Source organism: Cololabis saira, chromosome 23, assembly GCF_033807715.1.
Source record: "Cololabis saira isolate AMF1-May2022 chromosome 23, fColSai1.1, whole genome shotgun sequence".
NCBI classification, from domain to species: domain Eukaryota; kingdom Metazoa; phylum Chordata; class Actinopteri; order Beloniformes; family Belonidae; genus Cololabis; species Cololabis saira.
In genome coordinates, this window is record NC_084609.1 from 22,352,613 (window position 1) to 22,375,410 (window position 22,798).

General features: G+C 41.7%; 1 protein-coding gene across 1 annotated transcript; it reads right to left on the reverse strand.

The window, feature by feature from the left end:
* Positions 1 to 711: 711 nt before the first annotated feature.
* pparaa (peroxisome proliferator-activated receptor alpha a) lies at positions 712 to 22,781 on the reverse strand. The gene is made up of 8 exons (XM_061714954.1): positions 22,628 to 22,781; positions 17,275 to 17,471; positions 13,608 to 13,762; positions 6,062 to 6,200; positions 3,699 to 3,898; positions 3,347 to 3,618; positions 2,045 to 2,283; positions 712 to 1,964 (listed from the first exon to the last, which is right to left on the reverse strand). The coding sequence occupies exons 2-8, from the start codon at positions 17,456 to 17,458 to the stop codon at positions 1,720 to 1,722; spliced, it is 1,434 nt and encodes a 477-aa protein (XP_061570938.1). The 5' UTR covers positions 17,459 to 17,471; positions 22,628 to 22,781; the 3' UTR covers positions 712 to 1,719.
* Positions 22,782 to 22,798: the final 17 nt, after the last annotated feature.

The following is a 22,798-nucleotide window of genomic DNA, read 5'->3' on the forward strand; positions in this document are numbered from 1 at the left end:
ATATAACACATGAACATTGGGAGACAGAATTACGAAAAGACAAGAAAAAAGCTTGGGCATGCAAAACAACTCAAACCTGCAAAATAAAGAAATCAAGTTATATTTTTTAAAATAGATTTTTGAATATATTTTTGAATCAATGTATTATTTATGCCTGATTTATTCACAAATAACCCAAGATTTGAGAGGGGAAAAACTGAAAATAAATAAATTAATACATCTAAATAAAAATCTTAAAGACACTTGATGCAACCTTTGCATGATACATCAGGGTTTTCTTTTTTTATTACTATTATTTATTCTGAGTGTTTCTGGACTTCTACATATTTGTACCCAAGGGCCAAAAAATATTTTGAAGATGTATCAAATTAATGCATGAGGACAGAATGGTGTTGTGTAAAGAGGATAAAAATAAATAAATAAATAAATAAATAAATAAAATAAGCAGGTGTTATTATTGTAGTAATTGCATGTATTTTTTTTACACTAAAATTGCAAAACAAAAGTAAAAAAAAGTCCATGTGATTTACTTAAACAAAAGTATTTAAAACTTTTATCAGTTTATTTTGTTGTAAAAACTCATTTTCATCTAATTTTCAAATTTTCATGCAAACACATTTTTTTAATCAATTCATTTTAATTGGTTTAATACCTACAATAATGTATCTATTATGTAGGTAATTAACCACACTATTACAAATAAATGACTGATAAATATATTCAATTTATTAAGTCCACTGTATGAAACCTTTTATTATATTGAGATAGATGCTTGATTTAATTTGTGTACATTATATATATATATCCATTTCATTATGGCACTAAACAAATATAGTGCAGGACATAAGGCACTAAATCTCTTTTTTTTCTTGTTTTTGTATTCACATAACATAAACCCATGTAACATATCATGTTTTGAAAGAAAATATTCCATACTGGCCGTAAGTCTTTATTTTATTATTTATTTTTTTATCTGAGGAAAAAAAAAAAGGGTAATATTAGCATTTTACCTAAACACTAAACTGTCAATCTGACTATCAGAATCTGAAAACAGGTTAAAAGGTGAGGAATCATGTTGTCTTGGTTTTTAAGAGTACAATATAGGATTAATATAAATATACAACAGAAAATTACACCATATGAGGAGTATGAGTGCTTTCAATAAAACTCTGGTTCTGATTTTGTAATGCAACACTTGTGACACAGTGATTTAGACAACAGAAGAAATCTGAATTCAGGCAGCAGAAATAAACGGCACCTTCCAGATACTGAAGCAGGTACTCCTTACTAAAAATGGATGAGGAAGATTATTTGTACTGCACACAGCAATGGGACCTGTAAATACCACCTTCACCTTCAGCCACCTTCACACACATTCATGTTTCCTGGTCATGAGTTTAAATGTCTTCATGACTTCAGCTCTCATATTCAAGTACCTTGCATACATGCATGCAGGTTTTAACTGCTCTGCATCTTTGCACAGTCAACTCTCCATTTAGCTTTTATATGACTTGTGTAAAACATGATTAAATGAACTGAATGTATTGGAAGGACCGTATGAGAAGAACATCTATGATGCAAGTTGTAAAACACTCACTGTGTCCCCCACTCCCTACAGCAGCCACATAACATAAAAGTTTTGTTCCAGTAGTTTTAGAGTCACAAAAGGCACATTCGCAGCTGTTAATGTTAATAACAACACTAACATATGTTCACTTGTCAGTACATGTCCCTGTAAATTTCTTGCAGGAGCGGGTGCAGCGACGTGTCCTCTATTGTCTTGATTTCCTGAACCAACTGAGCATGCTCTGTGACCAGCTCCCGGAGGTCAGCCAGTTTCTGCAGCAGTCTGGGGAAGAGGAAAGCGTCGTCCGGATGGTTGGCCAGCAGGTGGAGCCGTAGTGCCTGAACTATGCTCTCCTGCAGCTGCTCCACCAGCGGTATGTCCACCAGGCCGGGACGGTCTGACGAAGGGGAAAAGAATAATAAATAGAAAGCAACTCTTTTGAGGGTGAATTCATGTGCTCCGCTTCATGCGAGCTACCTCCGCAGCAGATGATAGCAGCCAGAAACAGAGACAGGTCGCCGTCGTCCAGGTCCAGCAGGTTGAAGCGGGTGGCGAACTGGAATTTAGGCTCCATCATGTCACTAAATGGCCGCCGGAGGCTCTTGAGGAACTCGCGGGTGATGAACCCTCCCCCACGAGCCACTAGGAGGCCATCTTTGTTCATGCACGATGCCAGAAGGGTGAAAAGCGCTTCGTAAACTGCATATTTCAGGAGAGTCACCTAAGGGGGGATAACAAGGCACTCTGTCAAGCTCTCTCATCTCTCCTCTCTGCTTCTAACTGGTGATGCACCGAAATGAAAATTTGTGGCCGAAACCGAAACCGAAACTAATAATAAACACTTGGCCGAATACCGAACAATACCGAACATGGTTCTTCGCAGTTTTTCATTTATTTTGCCAATTTTTTCACCATTGCATGAATCAAATAAATTTGATTTAGGCATGCTTTTCAAAGAAAAAAATCTTTTTCAAAATTACAAGGTAGAAAATATTTATTGAACATAAAAAACTGAAAAAAATTTAATTTCCCAGCATTTCTTAAATATTCCAGCAGACATTATACCAGCAAAGAACAATAACTTAAAATAAATAAATTAGCAAAATACATTTTTTGGCCATCTTTGAGCTAACGTTAGGCTTAACTGACTGAACATGTAACATAGGCCTTAAAACAATAAAAATGCATTAAAGCGCTCAGGGTTTTTCATCATTTCAAATGATAAATCAAACTTGTAGTGCTGAAAGACTTTGCAGATGTGCCCCCTCTAGATATTTGAGCAGAACATTCATTGCAAACAGCCATTCTTGTATTATTCTTTGCCACTCTAAAATACTTCCACACTGCTGACATGTTTGCACCACTTCACTCCACGCTCTTCGCTGTTTGATTTCATCATCTAAACGCACCTGTAATAGATTGATTTATGTTGTTTTGGTTCCACCTGCTGGTGAAAGTTAGGTAAAATTCTTATGTAGTTAGTTTTTGGTTGGCCAACGATTTATGTGGTGCGCAACCGTTACGGGAGCGTTATGTGGTTAGTTTTTGGTAGGCCAACGATTTATGTGCTGCGCAACTGTTACGGGAGCGGCTAGTCTTTTTCCTTATTTTACAACGCCGTTATTAATTGTTCGTTTTTTTTTCCACTTATTCCACCAAACACCGAAAGTGTTTTTTTGCCATTTTCGGCCGAACAATTTCGGTTACCGAACAATCGGTGCATCACTACTTCTAACATGAACAGACAGGGAGCTAAACACAACACAAAGCATCTCCGAGGTCACCTGATCATTCAAGTCCAGACTCTGGAAGCCCGGCACGGCCTTGGCGAACTCCGTCAGCTCCGTGACCGTCTCCACCGAGGTGCTCTGGCACCAGTGGAAGAGTCGGGCCTCGGCCTCCCTCTGCTGGAGCTCCTCACACGGCAAACCTGGGATCCCGTGTCCAGCTTGAAGGTCGCCCTCTGAGTCCGAATACTCACCGTTTAGCATGTGAGCCGCCAGCGTCCTCTCAGCGAGCTGGAACGTGTCCATGTCGTGGATGACGAAAGGCTGTTGGGAGAGAGGGAAGAGTCTCAGCAGAGGATAAAATCAACAATGAGACATGTTTTCTTCTTTTCTTGGTTTTGTACCGGCTTGCTGGTTTTCCCAGTGAGTATAAGCCGCGCTTTGGCCTTGTTCATGCTGAAGTTCTTCATGTAGGCTTTGTGGATCTGCCTGACCAGAATCTTGTGGTCGGCCTTCATGGGGCCCTCCACTTCTTTCTCTACCACCTTGCGTTCCTCCTTGAGCTTCAGCTTCTCCGCCTGCGGCATCCGACCGAACCGGATGGCTGCAGCGTAAAACATTTGTCATTAGAAACTGCTGGCGGAGTTTAGTTTATTTAACAACAGCTTTAAATTACAGAGACATCAGACTGGCGCTTGTGCGGCTAAAACATGCATGTGTCTGAATAAACATGCACGACAAATCTGGTCCGTTCTGGTCCTTTTCCATTATTCAGAGGCATATTATCCAGCTCTCATGTTGCTGACAATGCTCTGCGTGCAGCAAGAGGCCAAATGAAACAAACCCGGTGACCCTTCAGCAGTCGGCACAAGTGACAGGCCAGATGTGGTGCTATATGTGTTGGGTCTTTTTCGGTGTCAGGCCGACTCCAACAGGACATCGTTCTATAAATACCCAGTCAATGGAAGGCATGTTGACTGAGGCTTAGAAGAAAATCCCAGAGAAATGCCCTTCAGTTGTAGAAAACACACGCTACAGTTGCCCCTGGAGGGTCATGTGACTACAGTTTTATGCAACTGCATTCACTGTGTTTCAGGCTTTCAATAGCGAGTTCTTTCACAGATTCAGCTGGTTTCTGTGGACAGTTTGGCTGCACCACAACCTCAGTGATTCATGTGTTAGTTTAGTTTATTATATACATACATATACAGGACCGTCTCAGAAAATCAGAATATTGTGATAAAGTCCTTTATTTTCTGTAATGCAAAAATGTCATACATTCTGGATTCATTAAAAATCAACTGAAATATTGCAAGCCTTTTATTCTTTTAATATTGCTGATCATGGATTACAGTTTAAGAAAACTCAAATATCCTATCAAATATCAAAAATTAGAATATTCTCGGAACCTTAATCTTAAGCTGTAAACCATAATCAGCAATATTAAAATAATAAAAGGGTTGCAATATTTCAGTTGATTTGTAATGAATCCAGAATGTATAAAATTTTAGTTTTTTTTAATTGCATTACAGAAAATAAAAGGACTTTATCACAATATTCTAATTTTCTGACACAGTCCTGTATATGTGTATATATAAAAAACTGGTTTAAATACACAAACTAATAAACGCCGGGTAACTTATTAATAATCAATTCCATGTGAAAGAATATTTGACTACTTTTAGGAGGTGTCGTCTAGCGTAACTCTGGACTGTGGTCCCGGTTGTCTGTTGTGATATTTATGGTACTATGTCACACATCAACAGTGATGAAACTAGCTACTACAAATCATGGCAGAGGCGACTAAGGAATGGAGACCGTGTCCCACCAACAGGTTCTTGTTGGGACACGTCTACAGTATGTAGGACGTCTTGAACAGTGTCTAAGCCTCCACGCCTAAATCCAAAACAAAAAATAGTCAGAAGTTCCTTTGTGATACAAAGAATGATTGTGGTTCCTCTGGATTCAACTTTGATTTCCAAGTGGCAGAACCAAATGATGCAGGAGAAACAGTTGGACGACGCTGGACAGACGTACAACCAGTCAGAGGAATGAGGCAGGAGACGGCAGCTGTCTTGGTTGTTTTGAGTGATGACTCGTGTACAAGTCATCACATAAGTGATGATCTGTTATTGTTGCTGCCGCTTCGTGTCCTCTCAACCCCCAACCAGCCGAGGCAAAGAGGCCGCCCTTCCTGAGTCTGGTTCTGCTCCAGCTTTCTTCCTGTTAACGGGGAGTTTTTCCCTTCCCACGGCCGCTTGGTGCTCGCTCAGGACGGGGATTGTATCCAAGAAACAAATTGATCCAATCTGTTGGTGTCTTAACCAACACAACCATTTTTATTGTTATTTTATTGGCTTTGTATTAATTTGAATACTTTGGAATGAGTTGAGCCGTAATGTTGAAGATGGTCAGGATTTGGCGCTATATAAATGAAGCTGAAGTGAAGTGGACTGAACTGAATAAGACCTGCCCCCCTGTGATTGGCTCAGTATGATCTCTACCGCTGGAAAGGTGTTTGAACAGGAGGGATACCAGACCTTTGACTGACTTTAAGAGTCTAGTTTAGTTGTGCTGCTGTTGCAGTAAAAACAACCTGTAAAAATCAAGCCGGAACCAGTTTTTCTACAATTACTACACTTATTATTTTATGAGGTATAAATCACGCTCATTTGTGGGAGAAACAAGTAGCCTCCTCCCTCTGGTACGAACTAAATACATTAAATTGATCAATCCCATAATCAGTTGATAGAGACAAAAGCCTCACCGTTATGAGACATGCCCACAAGCAGGCACTTCTGAAATCTGCAGTACTGGCACTTGTTTCGGTTCTTCTTTTGGATTTTGCAGGTGCGTTCACACTTCTCGTACTCCAGCTTTAGCCTCACCGTCCTCCTGAAGAAGCCCTGATTAAGACAGAAAGACATCACCCATTTAGATGGATACATTATTTTAATATTTTAAAAACACTAATCAGAAGTCTTTCATATTTTCACAAGTCACAAGTCTTTCATACTGGCACCGCTAGTGAGTTTGTATTCTGCTCACTTCTCAGAGTCACGCCGCTCTGGAGAAGCCGTTTCAGACGTTTTTGTTGTATCATTTCCTTGTAAAAGGAAAACCACAGTTCTGGCACTCAGGAGCTCTCCATCCACGATCCTAAAAGCACGCTCTCTGCTGATTGGCTGGCTTTGGGAAGCATTTTCGTGTGAGCACTACTTTATCATCCTCCTGGTGTGAATATCTTTCAAAACAAACCCTAAAACCTACCATGTTATATTATTCACATTCTGTCTTGAAACAAGTGTTTTAAGGCATTTAAGTCTTTATTATCCTGTATGGAGTGAAAGTTGGTACAAAGGAAAGATGGAGAGAGTGCAGGGACGTCATACAGGAGAGGACACAGGCTGAAATCAATCTGGCTGCCACAGTAAAGGATTCAGCTTTTGATATAATCAGACAACGCTGTGATCGCCAAGGTGTCTCTGATTGTTTATTTTCAAGTGAAACTTGGGGCTTTTCAAATCCATCATCCACATCAGCAGCAGCAGGATGTCTGTCAGCTGAATATAGACCTGTTTATTGATGCTTGTGTTAACAGGTGAGCATGTTGGTGAAACCATCGCATGGACTGTGAGAACTATACAGGACTGTTTCAGAAAATTAGGATATTGTGATAAAGTCATTTATTTTCTGTAATGCAAAAATGTCATACATTCTGGATTAATTACAAATCAACTGAAATATTGCAAGCCTTTTATTATTTTAATATTGCTGATCGTGGCTTACAGCTTAAGAAAACTCAAATATCCTATCTCAAAAAATTAGAATATTCTGGGAATCTTAATCTTAAACTGTAAGCCATGATCAGCAATATTAAAATAATAAAAGGCTTGCAATATTTCAGTTGATTTGTAATGAATCCAGAATGTATGACATTTTTTTTTTTTTTAATTGCATTACAGAAAATAAAGAACTTTATCACAATATTCTAATTTTCTGAGACAGTCCTGTATGGCCTCACACCTTATGAGGCTCTCAGCTCTACATGAACGCGTCGCTAGAAGTTTTTCACGAGTTGAAGCTAATTAAGGGAATCACACCCCAAACCCATGACGGCACCATGGACAGGGAAACTCCTCAAAGCTAAATCGTAGTCAGACATTCGCAGACTTTCATGTTACAAGTGGGAACAGTCTTCGGTTGAATAAAAGACATCGAAGAAAAAAAACAAAGTTGCATCCAATCCCGATGTTGGAAAGCATCAACTTAGATACATTACAGTTGAAGGGGTGGAGATATGCAAATAAATAATATCCAACTATAAACAGGACGTACATATATACACATTACATATAAAACTTTCTTTCAGTGCTTTAAGGTCAGATGGACTTAGGAGCATCGTGCAGAGCTTGGTCAAACTTCAAGCAAATGTATTAGTTTACGTTGTACTGACTAATTTACAGAGATACAACTCCTGCTGACTTTATAGACTCGCTTCATATAGATATAAATGTAACTGCAGGGCTTGTATAATGACCAGTCTGGAAGTTGATTTAAGATACACACCGTATACAAAAACACACCAGGTTGAAATCGACTATTTAAAACAAGCTGATCATTTTCAATTGATAAAAAGAACAAAAAAAGTCTTAAATTCTGACTGAAATGAAAAGGTGCAAGAAAACACCAAAGTTAAAGTGTGTTTGTGTGTTTATTGCAGCTGTTTTATGAATATCTGCCATTAACTTTATTTATATGACAAAATACAAGAACGATTGAATGTACTTTTACAGCAGAATCAAAAAAGCCTGTTTTGGAGTCTTAAGTTTTACTCCTTCACCGCCGACTTGCAACATAGTTCTGGTGTCTGAGCTGCTCTGAGTTGCAGAACTCTGTGACATCACAGACCCACGTCAGAGCAAAATGACTCGGTTTTATTTTCCTCATATGCAGCATTTCCTGTTCCTCTTAAGTGGTCAGTGCAAAATTGTGACACCAACTTCACACTGCAGAGGTGAGGGGTGGAGTCAGGTCCACCATCAGCTCAAACCGCTCTAAAACCACATCAGGAGAATCTGTATCAAGCAATAAATGCCTTTCTAATACTTGGCGTAGCCTTTTGATCAGCAGTCATCCTCACTTCCTCATCAGTCGTTATTATGCTACGAAGTTTACCTAAAGTAATTGGTAGTTCGTCCAAACCCGGCGTCGATTAAACGCAGTGGTTATTTCTGATTTCAGCACCGAAGCTACATCTCAAATGTAAACTGGCACCTTTGTCACCCGTCGGGGCAAATTTGGTTGACAGCAGACAGTACACGAGACTGTACAATCAACCTAACCAACGCATATAGATATTAGTTATCATGGAAAATTCACTTCTCTAGGGCCTGAACATGAAAGTTTGGCATCTGCGGTACCAACCAGACCATGAAAATGTCGAGTATGCCGTCCCAGTCAGGGTCAATCTCCGTCAAGGAGAACGGGGGCAGGGAAGCAGCTCATTTTCAATTAAAGCAGCAGAAATCCTGCTTATCCGAAAAGTTCCGTGTAAGCAGGGTGAAACAGAAGTAAAGAGTGATCCGTGGAGCGTTTGACCAACAAAAGTCCCAGACACCTCATACAGACTCCTGGGAACAGCAGTCATTTTGTTAAAGAAGGTACTGTACAGTCAGGCTTTAGGCTGATGAGGTTCTTTAATTGCACTTTGAAGGAAAGAGAGTTTCTACCTGTCAACTAGATGGTGAACAACAGATCTGTCCAATGGAGGAGGGTCTAAAACAGCTGGCTAAAACAGACTTCACCTTCAATATCTGTCTGTTCCTGCTGAATGCCAACTACCTTACTGGCCATGTTCATGTTGACGTGTATTAAGAGGTTTCCATGCCAGGAGATGAGGCAAAAGGTTGAAATGGACCCAATAAAAGATCTGTAAAGTCAAACCATCGGAGTGGTGGCCACAGTCGTGATGCATTCAAAGTTGAGCTTTTTGTTCACAACTGTAGCCGAGTACAATCCACAGACTCAATCAGCGTCTCTTTCACTGACTGCGTTTCCATGCATCAATAACCCTTTTAAAACCAGAATATTGGCAATAACCCGAATTTGCACGGCCATGTAAACACCAATAACCCCTTTGAATAACCTGAATTTGCTCATATTCTGGTTTTTAAAAACCTGAACATTACCCCTGGGTTTCTCCTTTTAAAACCTGAATATTCGGTCATGTAAACGCCTAACGGAATATCTCCATCAAACAGAACATGAATTTGTTTTCCGCGCATGCTCTGTTCACAAGGAATCCTGGTCTTTTGAGTCCAGGAAGTTCTTATAAACACGGAGAAACGCAAGACCACGCCACACTTTTGGAGTGAGGAGGAGACTAATCCCTTCATAAATGTAATGAAGGATATGAACATTTCTGCATTTGTAGACGGTAAAAAGTACCGGGATAGCCAGATTTACAAGAAGGTGAGCGAAAAGTTGCGCGAAGCAGCATTTGTTTTGAATTTGGATACAGGAAGAAGAAGCGGAAATGACGGTAATTGCATCATCACGTTCTCCGCGCGTCACTGGTTTGATCCAGATATCCAGAATGATTAATTACCATGTAAACGGAATATTCCAAATTTTTCAGTAACCGGAATATTAGCAAAAAAACGAATTTTGACTGCATGTAAACGTAGTCACTGTGTTTGGACCTGTTGAATGTTTAACGTTGAACTGTTTACTACAGTCAAAGATGTGTCTCTGGTTGTGTTGACATCCAGCTTCAGGAAGTGACTCGTCAGATTTCTTCCTCATGTAGCGACTTACTAAAACAGCGTCATCTCCAAACTTCAGCAGGGGTCCGTTTTCAAAGTGAACCCTGCAGCCACCGGCATAAAAATGTTAATCCAGAGGACAGATCATATTCCACGGGGAGAACTTATACAGGACAGCAGTCCTGACTGGGTGGCGTGTTTGTCTCATATGCAATAATGGACAACGGTTTGCTTGCTTAACACTAGGGATGGGCGGTATGGACTAAAAAATGTATCACGATAATTTCTGGCATTTATCCCGATAACGATAAAAATGACGATAAAAAAAATACCAATTCAACTCCACCTTTTCAACTATAAATCTATCTCTCTCTCAGATCCGCCATGTTTGTTACACAAAAACCTCATCAACGGGAATTTATTCTTTCTTTCAGGCTCCCTTCCTTCCTTCCTTCCTTCCTTCCTTCCTTCCTTCCTTCCTTCCTTCCTTCCTTCCTTCCTTCCTTCCTTCCTTCCTTCCTTCCTTCCTTCCTTCCTTCCTTCCTTCCTTCCTTCCTTCCTTCCTTCCTTCCTTCCTTCCTTCCTTCCTTCCTTCCTTCCTTCCTTCCTTCCTTCCTTCCTTCCTTCCTTCCTTCCTTCCTTCCTTCCTTCCTTCCTTCCTTCCTTCCTTCCTTCCTTCCTTCCTTCCTTCCTTCCTTCCTTCCTTCCTTCCTTCCTTCCTTCCTTCCTTCCTTCCTTCCTTCCTTCCTTCCTTCCTTCCTTCCTTCCTTCCTTCCTTCCTTCCTTCCTTCCTTCCTTCCTTCCTTCCTTCCTTCCTTCCTTCCTTCCTTCCTTCCTTCCTTCCTTCCTTCCTTCCTTCCTTCCTTCCTTCCTTCCTTCCTTCCTTCCTTCCTTCCTTCCTTCCTTCCTTCCTTCCTTCCTTCCTTCCTTCCTTCCTTCCTTCCTTCCTTCCCGTACGTTGTGCGTGGATTTAACGCAGAACCATAAATCAGCTTTAAACAAAAACGTCATCAACGGGAATTTATCGTTTTTACTGTGAGATGACAAATTCTTATCGTGAGGAATTTTTTTGACGGTATATCATGAACGGTAAAATATCACCCATTCCTACTAAACACGCTGACAAAAGGTGCTGTTGCACCGTACGGTCTCTGCTTTGACCAATGAAGACCAGAGACATTTCTTTAAAACCTTTATAAAAGAAAAAATAAGGAAAGGTAATTATAGGTCCACTCCTCAATTATGCTTGTACTGTATCACAAAATGACCCAAAGGGAACTTGTGGAAATGGGAAAAAGGGAACGTGCTATCTAAACAGAAAGGTAATCATCAGTCAGGAAGACGATATACATCTTCAACTGCAGCACACTTCCCTTCCACCGTAAATTGTTAAAAATACATTCAGAAATGACTCTCAGAAGTCCAGTTCTGCATTACATGTTTAAATCACATGTAGTAAACCTTTCTGAGGAAGATCCCCGATTGGACGAGACAGACTGCAGCCCTCCAACACGCTCGGGGCAGCGGGCCAACACAAGCTAACAGATATCTCACATGTGCCAAAACATACGATGCTCTGATGTTTACTCACCCACACACACATCAATAACCCTTCAGCCGGGGCGCTCTGCGAGCCCTCGCCGTCAAATGGGAATATAAATACTTCATGGAGCCGCGTGGTCACGAAGCACACCGACCGTCATCTTACACAACAACTTGGCCCGACTTTACGTTGAGAGCAGTTTTCGGCACGTTGCTATTAAGGGTTATTATGTGTAACATATCACTGTTTGTGTCATTTTTAACCCAAAACATCTGGTTCTGTGGGCGAATTGGGTGAAATCTGCATGAACACAGTTTAAAAGGGAACCCTGAAGGCCAAAGCATATAGTTCAACACCATATGACAGTAATCAGAAATGCATTACATGACAGCGGAGCTGCGCAGTGAGGAAAAACAGATGTGTGTGTGTGTGTGTGTGTGTGTGTGTGTGTGTGTGTGTGTGTGTGTGTGTGTGTGTGTGTGTGTGTTTACAGCATACATGTCCCTGCATGTCTGTGTACGGGAGAACAGATAAAACCAGATGTGCGAGCAACACCATTTACATTGTAAGCAGATAAATGTGTTGTGAAACGGTTCCTTAAGACTCTTTTTAGAGGAATGGATACAAAAAAAAAGTTTAAAATGGAGACATATTCCAACGGTGGTGGACGTAAAAGATTTTAACTTAATAAAACCTTGTATTAGGCGTGCATGTATCATAATATCCTGAAATATCATCCCCAGACATCAGCCTGACGGCCTGACGTGTTGCAGCACATGATCCTCACGTTCCCCGTGTGGAGTGCTCTCCTCTGTAAAGCCGAGCCTTGTGAATGACACACGACTCTGGATTTTCCACGATGTCGCAACACGGCCAGGCCGGCCGTCAGAGCGCACCTCGCACGAGCGCCCAGGTCCGGGGGCTCCACGTCACCGCGGCCCCCACTTCAGAGCAGCACCAGGCTGACGCAACCGGCGGGTTGCATGCCGCGACGGACAGCTGCTCTGACGGGAACATGAGCGTTACTGCTGGACGAATCTGATGAATGAGACGTGCGTCAGCATCTACACCCCGAAGGAAAACGGATGATTTCACTGCAACTCCCAAACAGGGGGGGTTGTGTAATGAGTGTTTTCTAAAAAACTGGACAGATATCTGCGTCCCTCTCTCTTCAAAAACAGATTTAAGAGAGAGAAAATTAAGGAAACAACTACGGTAGATTTGTTTTTAGACATTATTGTTGATGAGAAAGCAAGGCAAAAAAAGAGGAAGGTGCACACAAGTGTCACGACCGCGGCCAGAGGCCACACGCAGCTCCGTGCGCCAGTGACAGCTCCGTGTATGCAGGAGTAGACGAGGGAGCCGAGGCCTTCACGTCCTCCCATCACATGACCCGGCCGCATGTCTCAGAAAGTTTCCACTGGCCTCGAGGACGGCACCTCGGCATCTCAGGCTCTGCAAATGCCTGCTTGATATACTTGCTTGTGCACGTGTGGACATGCATCTGTATGTTTTCCCCCCTCGTAAAGTCTGACAGGTACACGACGGGACGATGAAAACAAAGTCTGGCTTTGCAACACACGTAATTATCAGTCTGATCACATTTGTCTTCGTGTTTACATCTTCGTGTGGCCTTCGTCTCTTTTCTCTCACCAGAATGCCGCTGTCACATATTATTATGTTAAAACAAAAAGGGTTTATTTTACATTTTATGATGTAATTCAAGGGAAAGTGTGATTATTTTTATGAAGTGTCATCTGGTTTTGGCAGTTTCACACTTCTAGTATCAGCAAAAACTGCCCAAAGTAAAGTTAAACTCCCCAACCGATCATCTTTTGCAACGAATGCTTTACAGCACGACGTCACACGTTGATGAAATCACCTAAAAGAGCTGCAGAGGACATCGGAGGCGACTCGGGAAAACAATGATGGACGAGAAAACGAGACTGAAGAGCAAGAGACGGAACAAGAGTAACTCTCGGTCATGCGTGCCTGTTTCTTACCTTGCATCCCTCACACGCGTGCACGCCGTAGTGGAAGCCTGAAGCTTTGTCCGAGCAAACCCGGCACTCCAGGCTGAGGGGGTTGAGGTTCTCCGCTGGTTCTGGTGCCGCTCCAGACAGCACTGATAGCGGGCTGGAGGCCGGGGTCAGCGTGTCTGCAGAGGACAGGAGGCAGCTTTAATGGGACACTTGGACTCTTCACACTTTCCCCACTTTTAATATGTGTGCTTCGAGGTTTCAAGCCTGGATCTAAGAGGGCAACAAAGTCTAACTTTGCCTCTACGATCAGACACTACTGAATAGGGCTGGGGATCGATTCAAATGTCAAGAATCGATTCGATTCCAATTATTAAGATTCAGAATCGATTATCAAGATTTGATTCGATTCGATCCGATTCGATCCGATTCCGATATTGATTTGGGTTAGTGTTATTAAAACAGTTTTTTGAGCTGTTGCATGAATTATATGACTGTAGTTATGCAACATATTAATACTAGTATTATATTGAGATTAAACAGCAAGTATTGCAGCTAATGATGCTGTAAGGACCAATCAGCTCCCAGAATGCTGATAGAACTGCTTTCAGAAACATCGTGTGGGTCAGAATTACCAAACAGATCCAGCGCAGCAAACAGAGACGGATGAAATCGGTTTTAATTTTTTCCCACATTCCGTTTTTATTTGTTCCATTTTCGGTTTTTAATTTTTGAAAATTTGGTTTTTAGCATTTTTTGCAAATGTAACCCCAAGACAGTATATAAAGTAATGAAATATAGACAATTTATGCAATTATAACCTTACACTTTAATGTTTTCATACCTTTAAACATATTTAAAGGTAAAAACATGGCACCAGTTATTCTCGTGTCCAACAAAACATTACTTTTTTGGGGATAAACAAAAAAATTACAAAAAGTTGTAATGTAATGATGAAAAAAAATAATACATAAATAAATAAAAGAAAATTAAAAAAAATCCCTCCCCCCAAAAAAAAAAAAAAAAAAAAAAAAATCGATCTTTAGACATATGAATCGATTTTTAGGAATTAATATGAGAATCGATTTAGAATTGGGAAATCGATTTTTTCAACACAGGCCTACTACTGAACACGTCAGGAGACGGTGTGGGGTCTGGACTGAAGACGCTTGCAGCAGGGGTGAGGACCGAACCGCTGGAGGACGACCTCGTCCCCCTAGGAGTCGCAGCTGCTGGAAGTTTCCAGTTTGTTCTGAGGCTGAGAAATAAACGAGTGCAGCTATCCGTCTAAAAAGAGACAATCTTCAGGTTTTAGGAAGCTTTTCTAAAGAAAGCCACAGGGTTAAGCTGCTGTTTTGGTAAATTATAACTCACCATGTCTTCTGAGAATTCAACCGGCAGCTCAGCTCAGTTGTTTTTTGTTGTTTTGCTAAAGTTTTTGGTGTACATTTAACAAATAAAGTCATGCAAATCAGTGGTGTTGCTTTAGTAAAGCAATCTTTTAGCAATCTTTCTAAAAGCTCAGCTTTAGCTACCTGAAATACAAAATCATTTATTTGGAGAAACAAGATACTGAGTAGTGGCAAAGGACCAGATAATGAACAACCGCTTATAAAGCTTTTAGTCATCAGATAAAAGTTAAACCAAAATATGAGGTGGTTCATGCACTCGTGTCGATTTCAGAGGAGTTAAGAGGATGAGTCTCAGTCAGGTCCCTGATCACATGCACCTGCCTAACTGCTCTAACAGCACATGTTCTGGCAGTTTGCCGGTGTGAAACATTCAGATGATGTTCACACAGTGCTGAGAGGGAAAGACATCAGCAATGATGTTAGAGAACCCCGTCTGTCTATGAAATGTGGACAGTTGTGAGGTAGTTTCCGTATTCTGCAGTGAGAAAGACAGATTGAATCTTCCCAGGAGCACACAATCTCATTTTCACCCCGAAGTGAAACTATGCATAGCTCAGATCATTTATTTCTTAAAAAGATAAAAACAGATCCCTATCTCAGCCTCTACATGTCCCAATTAACATATCATTTGCTAAAGCAATTAAGAATTTTAACCCTTCTGATGAAGAGTTACCAGGGAAAAGTGTCTTATTCCTAAAAGTACAGGACAGCTAACAACTCATTTTCCTTTGAACTGATGAGACCAAAGTGTTGTTACTTGGTTGGCAAAACCAAACACACAATATCAACGCTAACACTTCCAGCCACCTGTGAAGCACGGCGGTGGAGGGATGACGGTCCGAACTGGACCTGGACTAGGAATGGCCGATATTTTACCGATCACGATATACCGTCAGAAAAATTCCCCACGGTAAGAATTTGTCATCTCGCGGTAAAAACGATAAATTCCCGTTGATGATGTTTTTGTGTAAAGCTAATTTATGGTTCTGTGTTAAATCGACGCACAACGTACGTGAAGGAAGGAAGGAAGGAAGGAAGGAAGGAAGGAAGGAAGGAAGGAAGGAAGGAAGGAAGGAGCCAGAAAGAAAGAAATGAGCCAGAAAGAAAGAAAGAGAGAAATGAGCCAGAAAGAAAGAAAGAAAGAAAGAAAGAAAGAAAGAAAGAAAGAAAGAAAGAAAGAAAGAAAGAAAGAAAGAAAGAAAGATAAATTCTGGTTGATGAGGTTTTTGTGTAACAAACATGGCGGATCTGAGTCATTACAGTTTTGCAGTACAGGTGGACTCATTTAATTGGTTTTTATTAATCCAATTTAATTGGTGTAGTTTAGTAGCATTTAGTATTCTTTTAGAGCAGTGATTTGGGGGCTCCAAAGACTGAATGTGGTGATAGATTTATAGTTACAAAGGTGGAGTTGAATTGGTAATTTTTTTATCGTCATTTTTATCATTATCGGGATAAATGCCAGAAATGATCGTGATACGTTTTTTAGTCCATACCGCCCATCCCTAACCTGGACTTACTGGAGCAGCTCACTGGACCATGTGCTCATCCGTATGAGGTTATTAATTAATTTCCCTTCGGGGATAAACAAAGTATTTTTGAATTTGACTTTTGTGTACAAGGTATTCTGGAGTCACATGGAAAGACATCTGTCCGACACCTAAACAACGTCTTGACTAAAACTGGGTAAAACAACAGCGGCGATCCAAAAACCAGCAAATCTAAAACATATCGACTGAAAGGAGAGAACCAGGTGACGCAACGACCCGGCCGAAGTCCAGCCTGAATGAAAGGCTTTAGTAGAGCTGTGTGTAAACAAATTACCTCAAGCTTTAATAAACTAAAGCAACATTGGAGAGAAGACTGTCCAAATATCTCATTTTCAAGTTGAGATGCTAAAAGTGCTTCCTGCAAACTATCGAGTCATAGGGTGTGTTTAGCCAGTCAAACGCTGCTTCTTAATCTTGGTTTAGATTTGGTTAAATAGACAATAAAGACAGAATAATATATCACCGGTCATCGGTCATATTGTTTTACATCATTTTAAAACCTGATAAGGAGCATTTTTCTTTCTCACACGTATAATTTTAGAAGTGAAGGAAGGTGTGGCTCTTATTTCACAAGACTACATATGAGAAAGAGAGATTACACTGTAACATCATCCACACTAATTTATAAATATGGAGTTTATTTAGCATATAATCCTCTAAATGTTTAGCGTTGTGCTTTCCCAAATATAAACTACTGTGTTTTTAGCTTGTAAGAGCATGTGGACTCACCGAGTGTGAGGGAGCTTGTGGACCCTGAATCGGTGCTCTGGTACTCTGGGAAATCAAAGCCCAGTGTGTCGTCTCCTATGGACTGGGAGAGCTCTGGAAGATCCTCGATCAGGTCTCCACACAGCGGGCCGTCCAGGAGGGAGTCCCCGAGCGGGGACGGGGGGCTGTAGAGATCCGCTGCCATGACGGACCGGCGCCTGTGGAGACAACCCCCGAATCACTGAAGTGCAATACGAGGACAGAGTAAACACGGAGAATCAGCCTAATGTCATGGATCTTCTGCAAACTCCAGAGTCACCTGGTCAGACTGACCTCTAGACCTTAAAACAAGTTGTAACACACTCCGAAAAGAGACAGGAACCATTCAGGAATATCATCATTCTGAAGGGATCCAAGTGATAAAGTTAACGATGCTAAGATAGGTGGCACAGATCGGAGTAGTATCCAGGATGACCCTGGAGCATCAAACTACCTGCACCAGTTGGTCCTGCTCCAGCAGCTCCAGCAGCTCCAGCAGCTCCAGCTCTCCCCCAGGTCAACGCCCTCATGTGCTTTAAACAACCAGTGATCTCCTGCCAGGTTTTGGTAGGTGCCAACCGAGTACAAGGTTCACGAAGCCATTTCCACCTGTGCGGAGCGTACTGTACTAATCACAACAAGGTGGGTGCGGGTGATGAATCATACAGGATCTGTATGAGCCTACATGCCTGCAGAACTGCTCATAAACTGGATCAACAACTGCAAACCCGGCACTCCTGCATGGATGTGCTTTGTTGAAAGCAGGTTGTCGCAATGCTTTTCATTTTTGAACAAGCTTTGTTTGTCAGATTGGTTGTACATCCAATGGCATCCAGAGGCTGTCTTTCTTCTGTGTTAGTTTGTGGTAATGTTCAGAGAAATCTGACTTTAGTTCCACCCCTCGACAAGTAATGTCAACTCTACGGGGTTTAATGCTGTGGCTAGTCTATCTTATCCTGAGAAGCCATTTAATTCATATTGCTCCTTCCTACAGAGGTTTTATTGTGGTGTGTGACACAGAAACAGCTGGCTTTGGGCAGTTTAATAAAAGGTAAATGGTAGTGATGCACCGAATGTTCGGTAACCGAAATTGTTCGGCCGAAAATAGTAAAAAAACACTTTCGGTGTTCGGTGGAATAAGTGGGGGAAAAAAACGACCAATTAATAACGGCGTGTGATGACGCAACCAAACAGTGACCAGCGTGGAGTGACGGGGGGTTTGGGGTGTTAAATGTCAGCATGTCAGATCATTACTTGGATGTGGGAAAAAAGCAGAGGACACGAGAAACGATCCAGGCTGAGTTGGATTTGGGAAACCGCTTGGTGATGGAGACGGTACACGGCTTCAAATTGTGGAGATCAGCCCCACCGCGACCCGATTAATTGGATTTGAACGGGAGAAAATGAATAAGGAATCAAGGATTATGAGAAAAAATACAATAAGTACAGTAAGACAAATTGTGACTGGCAAGTATTTCACTGCACATTTATTTGATGTATGCAATGGTGAAAAAATTGACAAAATAAATGAAAAACTGCAAAGAACCATTGTTCGGTATTATTCGGTATTCCGCCAAGTGTTTATTATCATTTTCGATTTTGGTTTCGGCCACAAATTTTCCTTTCGGTGCATCACTAGTAAATGGTCAATATACTATTGCAGTTGTATAAAACATGTTTTTCCTTTTACTTCACCAAAAACATACCCCACTACAAACTGTTTTGAAAGACTTTGTGAGGCCAAAGAAGGGGAGAACTGGTCTCATGCTCCTTCAGGATAATGGACCAGCACACAGCCCCCTCGCTGAAGCAGTTTTTTTGGCCCAAAAAAAACACATCACAGCACTTGTCAACCGTCTCCATTCAGCCGACTCTGAAAAGGCTGTTATGAGGATGCTCCAGAGTTCAAGAAGCAGGCGTGGGAATCATTTCAGATGGGCCCCGCCAGGACCCGTCTCTAACTGGATCAACTATCCTCGGGGGGCATCGGTAGATCCGCTGCCTGGTCTTCGTTGTTCACTTAAAACCACCCCAACATTTACACACATCTGTCCCGTCTGCATACCGTGAAGAACTCCCAGATGGATAAAAACCTATTACTTTGATTAATTATCCATCAAAGAAGACATATATACATGTTGACATTAGACATAAAGGGTTTAAGTGCGTGGAGTCACTGTGCGGGACTGTGCAGGCCCCGGCAGGCGTGTTTACTTGTAGGAGTGGATCTTTAGGTATGTGATGGTGGGAGACTGGTGCAGCTCCCAGCTGCTCCCAGCGGGGCGATGCACATCTGTTGGAGCCATCGCACAGTACAACAGCAACATGGCAAAAGCACATGTTCTGCAACGCTCCATCCAGCTTCCTGTGATTCATGGCTACAGCTGTTCACGCCGCCGTACTGGAAACAGACATCTTGGAGCTGCGTGGAGCATTTCGGGGCCGGGCATCCTCCACGCATCAGTATAGATCATGGGATCAAAGCCTCTTTACAAACATCCATCGTGTCACGCCATGTGAATCAGTGCTGCAGCGTTCAACTGTACCTTCCACTGCCAAAGGTTGCCAGCTTCAGTCATGTTTCCAACTGTAAGTATGTGAAAGGTCTTTATCAATACTGACTGTTGAATCTCTCGGTAAGACAGTGAGGACATGATTGATTAATGCACGCTCTTGTTTATCTAGCCTCTTTGTTGCATCATTTCAACAGACAGTGTGCCAAAGGTGCGTAAGGGCAAAATACATCATGCGAGTGGTTGTACATGTGGAGTATGTTGTGCATCAAACGATATGGGGCGTATTTAACCTTTTCTGTTCCAAACGGAGGACAGTGACGAGCTGGTGATGGCTAAAGCTGAAGCTGAGACAGCTGCCGGTCAGGAGGATTCACGTAAAGAATCTGCCCTCTGACAGAATCACGCCCACGACGTCGACTGCTCAACGTTTCTATCAGGTGCCTTTTAAGTCAGATCATGTTTCCAAAACTGACAACTTGAGACGGCGTTGGCTGCATGCAGGATCTAATTAGGGCACCGAACACTGCCAAACCTGTACTTTTGCAGCATCAGACCTAAATATGGACAGCCAGGTTGACTTTTCTTGTTTTTTTTTTGTAGTTGCTCATGCTTTTTAACTGTAAGAGCCACTTTTGGTGACTGTGGTTTGGAAAGCTTAGCGCCAAGTCTTTCACCACATGGTACCCGGCTCATACGGCCCCTCATGCGGGTGGCGAGCCCGCAGGCTGGGCTCCACGGGTGAAGGCCATACACTGTAAAAACAATGGGCCAAGCATCAGTCACGTGACCCAGAGCTTCCCCTTTTTCATTTATCAGCCTTGTTGCTACGGGAACATGCCTACCGTACGTCAATCAAAGTCCAAACTGTGATAAAGATATATAGTTTAGAGCTGACGCACATGGCACTGAGTGATATTCTGCAAAATAAAATTTAGATGCCTTTATTGTAGGGGTGTAACAATATATTGTGCCACAAAATGTTGTGATACAAAAAACGTCACAATACGTGTTGTGGAGGTGACAAAGTGTATTGCGATATTGGAATATTAATATTAATCTATTAACTAGTAACGCGCATCCGAAAAAAGTCAAATCATACATGAGAGAAACTATTCAGTTTGTGGCAAATTATTTGTACTTGTATGAAACTGAAGATGCATAATGCAAACCTGACATTTACTTTTAGTTCAGTTTGTGGAAAATGGTTTGCCTGGCTTTCTCTTTAAAACTTTAACAGTTATAAAGCATTACAAACTGTAACAATAGGGCAAACACACAGCATTGTTTTGTATTTTGTGTCTTTCAAATAAAAGACCATTTTTTCCAGTCATATGTTCCTCATTCAAGGTTGTTAAAAAAATACTGCTATAATATCGTATCGTATCGTTATCGTGACCTCAATATCGTGTATCGTACCGTATCGTGAGATTAGTGTATTGTTACACCCCTACTTTATTGATAAAGTATTGATAAAAACGTCACTGCTGTGTTTGAATATAGTTCGTAGAGGTCGTTGTCGTCCTTTTGGGTCTTTCTGGATGAAAACATTCAACCAACAGGTCAACAGCAAAGGCCCAACTGGGCTAATGGACGTGATTTCCCTTTCCACAGATGACATTGTGTTTTAGCTCCCAGAGGAACTATAATCCCAGACAGTGTGCTCTATCTTTAGGCCACAGGAGAAGTGGAAACAGGAGCTGCAGTGACAGACGCCTGTGGGGCTCAAAAGCACCTTTACCAGATGACACAAAAGGACAAAGTGAGCAACAATCCACCCAGCTACGATCCAGCTCTCCCACAGACACCCTTCCTACCTCAGTGTGGCCCTGGATCTAATGTTGACATCCAATAAGGAGGAGATCATGAAGCAACTGTGTCTGACACTGACACAAACCTGGAAAAGTGGGCTTGTTGCAAGTCAAATAAATAAATAAATACTAAAGATCACATTAGGATTGCAAGAAGTAAAGCTGAGGTCCATCACAGTCATGACAGCATGGGTGCAGATCCCGGGGGGGACGGGGGGGACATGTCCCCCCCAATTTCTGAAAAACATGAATTGCCCCCCCCCCAATAAAAATACCCTAAAGTATTCAAAATTGAACAAATGTATTTTCAGACTTAAAGGTTGAATATGTAGAATATTTATTAAAAATATATTTCTAAAAAAATAATACATCCACGGTGCGTTTTGAGGTGTACAGAATGAAAATATTGCTACTCCATACATTTTTTTTTTAGTCTGTGTTTATTGTGCTCTTAGCAATGGGTCCTTTTTTTTTTTTTAGAACTGTTTACCACCATAACTGTGTTAAAACATGATCAGTTAGTTTAAACAACTTGTTTAGGGCTCCATATTTCATCCATATATCAATTGATCGTGCATAAAGTAGTCCCATAGGATAAAAGGAAGATGGTGAGAAGAATTTGAGATGAGTAGACACTACATGCCCAAAACCCTTAAAATTATGATTTAGGAATATAACAGTTAAGTAAGCAGTGACACACACTGTTGGCTGTTTAGGACAAATAAACAAGAAAGGTAAGCACAATAAATGATTCCCTGTGCAGTATTTTTTGGCGAGCCTTTACCAATTTATGGCATGGTATGAGTTGCATATTGGCAAAAAATTTAAAATTAAAATCACGTTGGTGTCCCCCCCAATCCTGACATCGGATCTGCACCCCTGGATGACAGTAATGAAACTGCCTTCTGATCCCTTTGCTCTCAGTGTAAGTTTACTTCACCACGGGAGACACTTTTCCTGCGTTTACAACACCGAGCACACAATAATTCGGGAGGAAGATGGTTGCTTTACCTCCTGTGCTGCAGCTCCAGCTACCCTCAGATCATGCTGGCGGGATGGAGTCTGCCTGACACCGGGGGAGGGAGGTGTGCTGGTCCCGGGACGCGCTGACACCACAGCTCCAGCTCGTGACCGGCTCCGTCCACGGCTCGCCGTCTCCTCCTCCGCCGCGGGAGCGCGCAG